A 13,060-nucleotide genomic window follows, 5' to 3' on the forward strand; every position below is an offset into this window, starting at 1 on the left:
GCTAAAAACTAGCTACAGTATGATTGTCCATTGTTAAGGACGAAATACAATATTGAGCTTTTAATCACGACTTGCCATAGGTTTTCAAAACATATTCAATATGCTCACAAAAATAATCCATTCATAATTCTCAAAAATATAAAGATATATTCACACATACAAGTTTAAATAAATTTAGGTTGTCCCACAAGGTTTTCATAAAACAAATAGTCAATGTGCACGTCAAGCATTTATAAAATATCAATTTATATATAGAATATCAACACATTTCTCGATATGAGAATAGTTTGATAATCAACATTGTTTTGGAAAAACTCCCAAAATTAGTAAACACCATTTATCTCTTATTTGCTAAAAAAAAAAAAAAATCAACCATCCTTGAGTCACAATAAATTAGTAGAATTAGAACCTAGCAACACCAAAAGTAGGTCCATCAATACACAATTTCCCACTTAACCATCTGTTTTCACATTTAAAGGGTTTAATCTATCAACATTAAAGCCTACGAAGGTGTTTAGTTTCTTTTAAATACTCTTCAGCTGTGTCAAATTTTGAGCTTACAATTACTGCTGCACAATCATATCTTTTTGGCTCTACCTAATCGGATTTTGGCTTAAAAATATTGCTGCATAATCAGATTTTTGGGCTTAAAAGTTGTTGCATACTGTAGTGGCTTAGAGATGATAATTAGTGTCACTAGAACGATGCAGAGGTAGGTATCTAATAACATAATGCTGCCTTTTTCCATTAACATAATCCTAGCTATGCAAGAAACTTTAATATGGCAGAAAGATGGACATGTGATCAACCTAATTTATACCTTACTTTATCAATCCAGTTGCCTAGTATTCCCTTGATGCCACTGGACTAGGATTTAGACAATAATAAGGGTGTGGATGCATGCCAGTTTGACGATGAATAAAGTGAGACTATAAACAATTATATACAAACCACAAGGCACTCTTGTTCTAATATAATAATCCTAGCTTTAGATCTATAATAGCAGCCCCTTTTTTTTCTATTAGGTACGCCAAAATAGATGCTATAAGAGTGGGAACAAAAGCTAGCCATTGAGTATTTCAACCCTCCTAAGTTTAGAGCAGAAGAGGGTCGTACCTGCAGTCTCCACTCACAGCCACAGTGAAGCAAAGCAAGATTCAGTAGTGTGTTGCCGTTGAAGCAAAAGGAAGCCCCATCAGCAAATACACGTGTAGCTTAAGAAGTAAAAGACTAGATTTTTTTTTTTTTTTTTTAAGCTTATCAAGACCCATATATTTACTTATGCCACCTTACTTGGGCTTCATACTCCATAGTATTTATCTTATTTTTAATATCTTAGGCCCAAATCAATTAAATCCATTTAATTGTGGGCCTCCTTTTTAATTTACGTATAAGAATTAAATTAGTATCTGAAAATTCAATTAGTGTACAAAACACTAATGAATGTTTAGACCCCCAAATACAAAAATACCAACACAAGCTTATAAACAAACAGTATATGTGCAGAATATGAAAGATAAGCTATATCCAAATTGGTAACACACTCTAAACCATAATTAATTACAAACACAATAGCAATTAAAAGGTAAAGAGAAAGAAAAGAGAGATGCAAACACAAAGATATCACGGCAATGTGTTATTGAAGAGAAAATCGAAGAACTTGACGAAAAACCTCTCCGCCACCCTACAAACGGTAAATGATTCACTAAATAATATAGTTGGGATACATGAATAGCAAAAGACTCTCCAAGTCTAATCTACCCAGTGCACCTAAGCCATCCAAACTTCTTGCTCCAACAGGGTTACATCAAACCTTGTCTTCTTTAGCTTACCGGATCCTGCAATAAGCCCATTGCATCAACCAAACGAATTGGTCATCTCTAAACTACTTCCCAAGCACCAAAACACCTCCTCACTTATATGGGTATGATGAGATAAGAATTTGGCAAATATACCTCTCAAGGATATGTCAATGGAGAGAGTGAGAATAGAGGAATTTGGAGAATCAAATGATAAAGATTGTGGATGAGTCAATCTTGTTTTTCTCTAGGGTTTCTCTCTCAAAATTCTCTCTGGAAGCTCTCTACATTTCGTGGGTATAAGGGTATTTATAGTAGAGTGTATGAGAAATGCGAAAAGTCAGTTTTCATCCAAACAGGGCATTTTGGCAACTCAACCTCACGACTGGAACGAGTTGCGAGTCTGAGCTGCAAGCTAACTATCTGGCCAGACTGGAATTTTTTGTCCTGTAGTACTCTAGCTGTCATGACCCTTCAGCTTCCCTACATGCTCTACACGTGTGTCACTTTGGCGACTTTCCAGTCGCGAGTCAGTCGTGGACTCCTTTGATTGCACGCATCTTAAGTTTTCTTCACACTCTCTCACACACAACCCTTACATAAAACCCACCTAAATACTGGATATTTAATTGCTAAATTACAAGCAAATTTGGCACAAAATAAAGTCAACACATGATTAAATAAATTCAACCTTACAGTATCAAAATTATAGGGTGTTACAGGATAAATTGCTCATTAACATCTCCAAAAATGCAAAATAATATTAGCTTTCATATGAAACTATCAAGATTCATTTTCATGTTCTAATAAAAATTATACATTCTCCTTTTTTTTTCCTTTTTTTTTATTGTGTTGCATTTTGGTGCATATCTCACTATATTATAACGTATTACAAAATATTTTGTCATATATAATAATTAAAAATAAAACGCAACGTGTTTCCTTGGCAAAAATATATATATATACAAAAAATCAAGATATAAACTTCTTTAGTCACATAATATATATATATATATATATATATATTTATATATATTATATATTATATTATATTATATTATATATTACAGTGTAATCACATTATTGTAAGATGGGTTTAGGACTATTATTTATAAGTCTTAACCACTATTTTCATTTTTTTACTTAACATAAAAGAATATGATGTCAAATTTTTCAGCGTATCGCACGGGTTTACGACGAGTTTAATGATAAAAATCAACCATCATAGAGTAAAAACCATACTATCATATCTATTTTATGGTCTTATATTTAGGAAATTAACTTTCATTATATTACATGTCATTATATAGAAAAAAAAACAAATTATTAAAAATAATATAATTTTTATAATTAAAAAAAATCCTATAAATTCACTTTATATAAAATACTTGTGTTATGCATGTGTTCAATCATCAATGACTTTTATTTTTTTTTAATTAAAATAAACATGTTTATATTGTGACCGTAATTAGTTTTAGTTTAAGTATAAAATATATGTCCTAGTTTTACGGAAATGGATTTTAAAATGTAGATTGGGTTTCCCCACAAATCAACACATTAAAAAAATTTAACATGAGACTCAGTATAAATGTATTGAAAATTTTAACATGAGTTATTTAGTTTGAACAAAATAAGTGAGATTACAAGGAAAACTAAAATAACTTCTACACGATAGCTAATCTAAGAAAAGGAATTTGCAAATCTGAAAGTGTTGTAGATGCAACATCCATAACTAGCATATTTAAATTTATTGTTAATTAATTGTACAATTGCAAACTTGATAGGATGGTAAAAAAATAATTAGACAATGAACATTTGCTACAACAAAAACATAGAGAAAGAACAAATTTGAGTGGAATTTTGTGACCACTTTAACATGAAACATGGTCTTATAAACATTCTATGTAAAGAATACCAGCAATTTTCTGTTATCAGAGAATTTTTAACCAATTGACTTAAAGCCAAAGTTATTTTGGCTGTGTACTCCACTGCCTTTTCTGTTCATCAAAGCTTCCTATCACTGCAGATTGCTTCATGTTACCAAGCCTATTTGCAAATAGATCATAATAAGCTATTGGATCTACATTCTCCAATATTTTCACCAATTTTCCATACTTTTTATCAATCACAGTCTGTCCATCTTTGGATTCAACCCCTTGAGCAAAGATTTTGACAGGCTTTACTTGCACGGTTGGCTTTAGATCACCGGCAAGTGCTACTGCACCAAGGATTTCCCCAGAAAATATATCCTGCAACAGAATAACATTTAGTCTAGCAGCTAAACAGTGGAAATAACTAGTAGGACATCCAAGATTCTTCAATTGAGGGAGATCCATGGGAGAACCAACATTCCCCTGTATCCAATTTGTCATCATCTACAAAACTATTAGCATTTTAAGTGGGCGGCTACACTCTAAAAAAACCATCCCAATGATACAATCTAAAGGCCTTTATTAAAATAATGTTGAAATTGGATTGGATATCTCAGTAGGGAGGCCAGGACTATGCCATGTAGATCATTGAATGTGCATGAAAGCTAATATGTTTCTATCCTTAGTATGAAAACCATGGAAAGGGAAGGAGTGGCAGTAAGAACTTTAATTAAAATATTAAAATATTTTACCATGTGTTTATATAAAAAGTGCAATTTTTGCAAGAGGTATATCCTTGACAGTAATCGGCTGGCAAACTTAGCTTCAGGTGTCCTTTTTGTCTCTAGCAACCTTTCTAAGATCCTTGGTAATGAACCAACTCTACGCTGGACGCCAAGTGGAATGAGTGTGATGTTAACCTTTGAATCAAAGACTGTCTTTGCAGCCACAGGGTCAAGAAACATATTGAATTCTGCATATTTGTTGGAGTGAACAGTAAACACATTTCCTTTGTCCCAGGGACCATGACTGATGTGCCCTCCAACTATATACACATCCTGCAATGAGATTTGAAATCATTGGATACTGTTAATATAAAAGATATGTGTATCATCCAATACCTGATTTATTTTAACATAATGTACCCGTTTGGATTCAACTTAAAATGGCGTTTGCATTTTGTAAAATGCGTTTTTTTTTTTTTTTTTTTTAGCCCGCAATTGTTGACAGGTCAACTGTGAACAGTGCACCCGTGCATTGTTCGCAGGTCCCACAAATTACATTTTTCAGCAACTTTTTCATTAAAAATGAGTCCCACAGCACTATTTACACATTTAAAAATTATTTCGCTATAGTGTTTTCAGTTTCAGCAAAAATAAGCTCAATCCAAACAGACCCAATGTCAACTGTCAAGGAAAATGCTGAGCCATTTCTTCCAGTTTAGCAGTATAGCTTGTGTCATGAGGAAAGAAAAGAATGCTTCACCTAGAAATCTCTCTATATTTCTGCAACGATTTTGGGTGGTAAGTTCATTTAACTCTTAAGAGAAGATTAACATCCACCATAATGGTAGGATCATAATCTTTGGATTGCCCATCCACTTTTCAATTCCTTTTCAAATTGAATTTACATGAGAGATTAACAAGTACACTTACCTGGATAAAAGAGGTAGCATTTTTCTCCGATAGAATAATCTTTGCTAGATTAGTAAGGGGTCCATTGGTCAGTATGGTAATCTTAGATCCTGGATCAAGATTTGCCACTATAGAATCCCAAACTTCCAATGCTAGAGGTTGTCTGAGTTCAGGATGATCAGTGTTCCGAGGAGCTCCATACTTTACAGAGTTCTGTGCTGTATACCTGTTACAGAACTCTAGATTCAGCCACACCCTCAGACTTTTCAACACCCAGATAGATAGACAACATTAAAACACTAGCAACATGACTATAACTGAGATAAGATATAAAAATGTGCATGACGATAGAGCCAAAGTTATTCTGATGTTGAGGAAAAACTGAACTAGTATCATGACAATGTACAAACATATAAAATTTACATTGATTACTATATAAATAACCAGTGAAAATAAATTTTCTATATAGCTCCTATTGCTTTGTTGGATGAAGACATTGACTTAATCGTCTGTCTCTTTAATTTATACTGGATATCAATTAGTCTCCTCCAAGAAACATAGAAGAAGAAAAAAAAAAACTGATTTCTTCCTGTTAAGTATATGGGAGGGAAAAATTTTCTTATTCAAAATGAAAAACATTATTTATTAAAATTATGACAAAAGGATATAGAAGGATTCTATTTGACATAATTCAGAAAGTTCGCTATCTTATTCAACAGTAAAATGAGTCAGCTCTAATTATCCGAGCTCAATCAACCAAGTTTAACCTAATGTTTCCTAGTCAATCAAGGGTATATTCTAACTCAAATAAATTATAAGGCTTCCTTTAGCTCAGAACATTTTCCATAGGAGATATAAAATTGAGTTCTTTATTTCTCCCTAGCAGCATTCACCCAAATTAAATTGCATCTTCTTTAGCTAATAAAGTACATCAAGAATAAGTCTTGGCCTTTTGTCAGCTCTAAATATGCTATGAATATCTTAATGTTGAATCAAGGTCTCAATGAAATGCTTATAAATACAATGATGCAATATTAGCGTTAATGGGCAATGGATTAACAAAATATTAATGATATATGATAAAGAAGTAACCGTATAAGAGTGGCAACAAAATATAAAATAATTTTAATAAGTTGCCATACTTTTTAAAATAAAGCAAACAATTTAATTCACATTATATGTTTTCTAAAGATCTCAAAATTAACAAATTAGTGCACCATATATAAAGAGTAGCCTTCATATGCAGTTGTTATAGGAACATAAGTACCTTCTGGGGCTTCGTGGCAATTCTCGTGCCAAACCGTAGAGAGTGTCTGAGTCGATAAGCCCACCACTCCCATGTGGGATGGCCTTAACATATCTGCAGTCTCCAACAGCTGAGGAGATTGGATCAGTTTGGTTCATTGCAAAAACATCTCCAAGACCAACCAGAATGTCATCACGGCCCATCATATGAAGTAAATCATAAATGATATCTATTGTTGCAGCATTTGCCCAACCGGTTGTGCTTACTATTACTGCCTGGATGAAAGGAAAAAAGATAATGCATGTCAAAACTTCTGCTTTTGATATAATTGAATTCTAAAAACCAGATAGTTGCCATTTTTATTTGGATCACACCTATTTTGTGCAATATGTTAAGAATGAGTCAATGTGTCGTAATATTTAAGCAGAAAGCAACTTGTAAAAGCACTCAGAATTACAAATTGTTAGAATGGTGCAACAACCAAAAGGAAATCATCATAAGAGAACCTAAAACATGGAGCCAGTGAAACATGAAAAATAAAAGACCACTCTACCTTGAGGTTGATCACTTCCACAGGCACTTTAAGGAGGTAAAACAGAGCTAGGAAATCTCCAGCACTCATATCCATATCAAAAACAACAGGTTTCCCAAGTTTTTTAGATCTAAAATTTGGTTTGTAAAGAACTTCTTTGTAATGAGGAAATTGTGTCGTAAAATTGAATCTGCCAGTATGTTGAGGGCGGTTTAGAGCCTGCAAGAAAGTGTGATCTAAGTTCATCAATATATATGTCATTGTGAGGATGAAAGACAACCATAAGATTGCATTAATTGTACTTCAGGATACAGTTAGAAATGAATTGTGCATGGAAATATTGTGTGTTCAAGTGTAGCATGTGTAAATCAGAGAGTTGAATGGAAAACATTCAAGAATTTATGAACAAAATGAAACATGGATAAACTTACATCCAAGAAACTTATAAAAAATTCTCTGTCTAGTGGGCTGTCAATGTTCTGATTAGGCTTTGCTTTTGTAGCAACTAGCACTTGAACGGCTTCTGAACCAGTTACCTCTGCTGTATAACCATCCTATAGAATTGTTGCAATAGATAGCTCATGAACATTTGAACAATTTAAAATATAAGTCTGAGCAATATTATTAATTCTCAACAACTGAAGAACACTACAGCTCAGCCTGAATTGAAGTGGTATATACTATACGTATTTATGCATGTATCAATACATGTATATATGTATCCCCCAACCAAAGCAGAATTATGGGGGAAAAGAAAAAAAAAAGAATTGGAGGGTAAGATGGAAACAAATTGAGGCCAATTGGTAGCAACATCTAAAAGGTTGTCTAAGGAATGTTACAAGACTAAGCAAGCTACTACCTGGCATTTCCCTTTCCCATTCTTGACGATGCAAAAAGGATCTCGAAGTCTAGTCTGAACATGACCACTATGTACTCCACCCTTCTTTAAATTGAATTCTGGAACTTCACGGCCATCAAAGAATGGATTGGAGCCATCATACACCCCATAAGGTTTGTTTGAAGTAACTACAGTTATATTCATATACTCCATTTCCGCAAATTCATTTTCCCCATTATGGTTGTGTGAGTTACGCATGATTGAAGTTGCCACACCAGATAAAAAGGAGTCCCACATAAAATAGCTCTGCAACGATTACAGATAATTGGTAGTCAAAGGTCTGGAAAGGAGTAAGATCATATTAACATACATTTGACTGAAAGTCAACATTAAGCACCTTTAAGAAATTACCGTATAGAATTGGTCATCAAACCATGTATCACGAGCTATTTTCAGTGACTGGTAGCAGTATTGTGCCTCATACGTATTCTGATTCTTCTCAAATCTGTTAAAGAAATTCTCACTGATGGGGATGGTGTTTGTTGCATCCAAAGGAACAAGGGTGATGGGAATACCAGAATGAAAAACCTGAAAGAAAAGGAAACATTGTCAAATGCTGGCACTTTAACTTCTAGAGATGCACCAATAAAAGGATTATACTATGTTGATGTAATGCCATTTTTTTAAAATTTAAAAAAAAAAAAAAAAAAAAATGTTTGGTTAATAGCAAGTTGAACAAACTGCATTACCTGGTATGCAGCAAAAGGATCTCCAAATATATTGAACTCTGCATACGGGTTACTAGTATAATCTGTGAACATATTACCATGGTCACCGCATTGCTGAGGCGTGCAAGATGAGCTTGCATTTTGTGGGCAACAACCAGTCGGATTCTTTGATCTCACACCACCACCCATAACATAGATATGCTCAACATTTTTCTTTAGATGTGGATTATTCATAAGGAAAATAGCAAAATTTGTATGTGCTCCTATAAGAAAAACAGTCATGGGACCTGCTGATATTTTGTCAATCATCACTTGTTGTGCAGTTGGTTGCCAAAGAGGAGTATACTTCCTTCTCCCCTAATTGCATGACAAATTATGTGAACCAGATATATAAATGATATGATCTTAAGAATCAAGAAATGAACAAATTTTTAGTTTTCTAGTGTATTGATAGAACAGTTATTGAGGTTTAGATACAATATTCGCAAGCAAAAAGCATACAGATGGTAGGGTCCTTGGCTACTACTAAAAAACCATTCCAAAATCAAGGAAAAAGACTTCAAATTATGATTTGTATAATAATGATGGGGACTAAAAAAATATTTACTTTTACCTTATGTAAAATACAATAAATCTTATAAATATATATATATATGTTTCGAACTAAAATAGAAAATATTATTGTACAGTGAGCACATTAAATAATTGAACAAACTGTGATCCAGCATCAATTCTACAAAGGCAGAGATTTTCCCTAGCAATAAAGAGATCAGTAGAGCAAAAACTCTTGCCATTTCCTAGTATATGAGTTTAGTAACCATACTGAAATTTACTAATAAAATGAGACAAACACAAGAGGAACCTATTTAGGTGTCTTTCTTATTCAGGACCTTATTTTGCCACTCTGGTCACCATGATTTCAAGTCAGAACTTCTACTTATGGGAGTATTCCTTTTGTTAGTCTTTTTTTTCACTTTTTTTCGATAATGTTCCTTTCATGTTTCACCATTACTTTATGTTAGGAATTTTCGTTTGTGTTTAACAGAAATCCTTGCCCCTTCCTCCCCCAAACCGTTTCGTTTGCTCACTTCCAACTTCCATATCATAATTGATCTGGCAAAATACAAGGATTTGGAGCATGGACTGAGCTTGTTCATAATCAATCACAATGTCAATCTATAAAAAACATTTGCTAGACATTTGAAATTTTGATTATGCTCATGCACCTTTTTTTAAGCGGATAAAAACAACTCTATTAAGAAAATGAGGAGGAAGCTAGAATACACGGAAACATTAATTATAAAGTTTCAGTATCTTATGCTCAAGGTATCCAACTCAAGCTGACTTCTACATGTAAATTTATAAAATGGTTTCAACTAAATAAGAATAACCAAAAACACAGCTTGATTGCAAAGGCACAAAATACAAGTTGGAGAAGAGTCTTGAATTCTAATAGGGCACAGAAGGAGAATAACCATTTACAGAACATTCAATGAAACTTCTGCATTACAAATGTAAAGTTAAAAGGATAAATAATAAGAAGTAAAGCAGGAAATTGAGACAAACTTCCCTGGCCAAGGAAAAGCCTTATCCACAAAATGCAAAGGAATAGTCAACATGTTTCAAGTGTATTATTAGAATAAGATTGCTGGGACAATACTAAGCCTGCCCATCAGTTCCAGCAGCTATGAAAATCAGTCAATGATTTGAGCATTTCAATTGATAATGTGATAACTTATTTTCTGTAGACCATTGTCAACTGAGGAGTCAAGGAGAGTGTCATTATGAAAGTACATCAAAATGCTATAATTTATAGGGATGCAGATCCACACAAGCACAAGCAACAAATATTTCATCTAATATTGAAATTACTCTCCAAATCAGTACCTGCGGGAGGAAAGCTTTTCGGATTCCAAAGTTGGAATCAATATCTAATCGCCCTCCTTGACCAACGGGAATAGCTTGTCTATATCTACAATATCCTACAGTTGTATTCCCCTGATATATTAAACTCACAGTTAGACCATACACTTAATAAGTAAATTATTACATTGTGGATTCATCATGGATTTTAAGATAACCAATCAGAATTAGAGCCTTTAAACTCAGAATTAGAACCATTCGCGCAATATAGTACACGGATACTTTCAGATGACTTATAAAAGATGTATTTTAGGATGTCAAGTTACACGCATATGATCTTTCTGGTGAATTATACATAAAATTCACACCTGTTCAATAATAGGAAGATAGCCTCCAACATTTGGCAGTATTGTACCATCTTCTAGTATCCCACCATCACCCCCAACTCCAACAGCAATGTCATCACGGCCCATCATGTAAAGAATGTCATAAATTTGATTCACAGCATGTCCAGCATCAGTCCATGCATTTACATTGATAGTGACTGCCTGCAGCAATATAATACAGGGTTCACTATTTCTCTCTGTAATAATTAACGTAATTGGTGCATTTAAAACTTGAAGTGGATAAGTTGGTAAATTATACCATTAAAAACCACTGCAGATAAAGGTACATTATGTAAGTAGATGATGAATGGAACAAATATGAATAATGGAAGTAACGGTATCTATATCCAATAGTAACTTATTACTTATTAGTTATCTGATCTGGCTTTAGCTAGAGAATAAAATCCTAAATTCACATGCACTGAATCCTAGATATGCTTCAATAACATGGTAAATCAAACCATTTATGTAAATTATGAGACTCGAACATCATTCATTAAGGAGTAAAAGAAGCATGAACCACATCTTCTAACAAACCCATCATATAACACAAAAGTTTTGAGTCTTCAATTGCTGAGGCAAGATTTACTCATGAAAGTTTCTTGAAAATTCAACAGTTTGCTACCAATTAAAATGCAAAAAAATTGAACTTGCAAATCGTTTCTAACTTTTTTGGAAAACTGACAAACACGACTCAGTCGTCGACCAAGTCAGCATAAGAAAATGAAAAAAATATCAGCAACATGTTGTACTGTAAATAACAAAAGATTCATGATGAACTAACTTACTTCCACCTCAAACTCTGATCTGTTCTGCTTCAAGAGGTACAAGAGGGCAAAGAAATCATCAGTATCAACATCTGTATCCAAAAGAATTCGATGTGGGAGACAATCCACAGTGTACAGATTAGCTCCAACAACTCCTATAATCCATAACACGACAACCAAGAAATTCCTCTGCAGCAACATTCTCATGGCTTCACTCAAAACCCAGAATTATTTTCCCTCCAAAACGACAAAAACATCAAAACACAGCTCTCTGTCCTGAAACATTAAAAAAAAAAAAAAACACAAAACAAAGTGTAAACAAAAAAAAAAACATACAAAAACAAAGTAATATCCAACACTAAAAGTTCAAAGAATTAAGACAAGTGTGGAAAAGTACAGAGGTTGTTGGAACAGGAAGGACTATAGGTGAAATGAATCAAATGATGAAGATGAAACATGGTAAGCAAATGCCAGAGCGCAAGAACCGCCGGTTAGCTTTAGAGGAGACAAAAACCGATGCAAGTTTACGTCTTCAAAGTTCAAAGCCAGAACTAGATTCTGGGACTTTTGACTTTAGAGAGAGAGATAGAATTAGTTATAATTTCTCTTTGCTTTTCTGTCTTTTTATTGATTTGAAGAGTACACGGCAATGGCATCATGGGCATCATGGGACACTGTGTGTACAAAATCTTTGCACACATACATGAACAAACCAATGCTTATAACATTACCTTTAGAACTTCTAAAAAGTAAAAACCTTCGATTATTACCAGGGCATCAATATTTGACTTTGACTACTCTCACACATGTATATATATATATATATATATATATATATATATATATATATATAGGATTTTGCTAATGTGTGCTTAAGGGCACACAATAATTTTTATTTTTGGAAAAAAAATTTTCTGAAATTGAAAAAGTATTGACAGCTTTTTTAATTCTCGAAAAAATGTTTCCAAAAATGGATAGCTTAATTTGTGTACTTAACTGAATCATAAGAATGACTATTACCACAACATTGACATGTGCTATCAAAGGTAAAGCCAGAAAATTTCTTAAGGGAACAAGCTAAATCAAAAAAATATATATATTTAAAAAAAAAAAAAATTTTAACTCGATCCTAACCATGAAATCCACATTTATAGTTTCTTCTAAAAGGGAAAAAAAATCATTTACATATCCCTAATTTTCTAAATAAAAAAATTCAGGAAATATCTCCAACATATTTATGAGATGTCTTCTAAATTCTTTTTTTTTTTTTAAATACTTATATATTTATGAGATATCTCCTAAATATTCTTTGATTCAATGAGCTATCACGGCATAAGAGTAATTAGAGGAAAAAAAACAATGCATTAAAAATTTGTAAAGTTTTTTAAAAAAAATA

The 13,060-nt window shown here is 33.0% G+C and overlaps 1 protein-coding gene across 2 annotated transcripts; it reads right to left on the reverse strand.

Annotated features, from left to right (window-relative positions):
- Positions 1-3,587: 3,587 nt before the first annotated feature.
- Positions 3,588-12,383, reverse strand: LOC115994318. 2 transcript variants are annotated; one of them, XM_031118406.1, is made up of 13 exons: positions 12,062-12,379; positions 11,686-11,940; positions 10,880-11,059; positions 10,536-10,646; positions 8,670-9,005; positions 8,332-8,508; positions 7,942-8,226; positions 7,514-7,636; positions 7,104-7,301; positions 6,572-6,825; positions 5,326-5,530; positions 4,423-4,728; positions 3,588-4,048 (listed from the first exon to the last, which is right to left on the reverse strand). In XM_031118406.1, the coding sequence occupies exons 2-13, from the start codon at positions 11,869-11,871 to the stop codon at positions 3,767-3,769; spliced, it is 2,643 nt and encodes an 880-aa protein (XP_030974266.1). In that variant the 5' UTR covers positions 11,872-11,940; positions 12,062-12,379; the 3' UTR covers positions 3,588-3,766. The 2 variants fall into 2 exon arrangements, with proteins under 2 accessions (XP_030974266.1, XP_030974267.1); XM_031118407.1 differs by lacking the exons at positions 3,588-4,048; positions 4,423-4,728; positions 5,326-5,530; positions 6,572-6,825 and having other exon boundaries at positions 7,229-7,318; positions 12,062-12,383.
- Between the last annotated feature and the right edge of the window lie 677 nt (positions 12,384-13,060).

The sequence above is a fragment of the Quercus lobata genome, chromosome 6 (genome assembly GCF_001633185.2).
Source record: "Quercus lobata isolate SW786 chromosome 6, ValleyOak3.0 Primary Assembly, whole genome shotgun sequence".
Classification (NCBI taxonomy): Eukaryota; Viridiplantae; Streptophyta; class Magnoliopsida; order Fagales; family Fagaceae; genus Quercus; species Quercus lobata.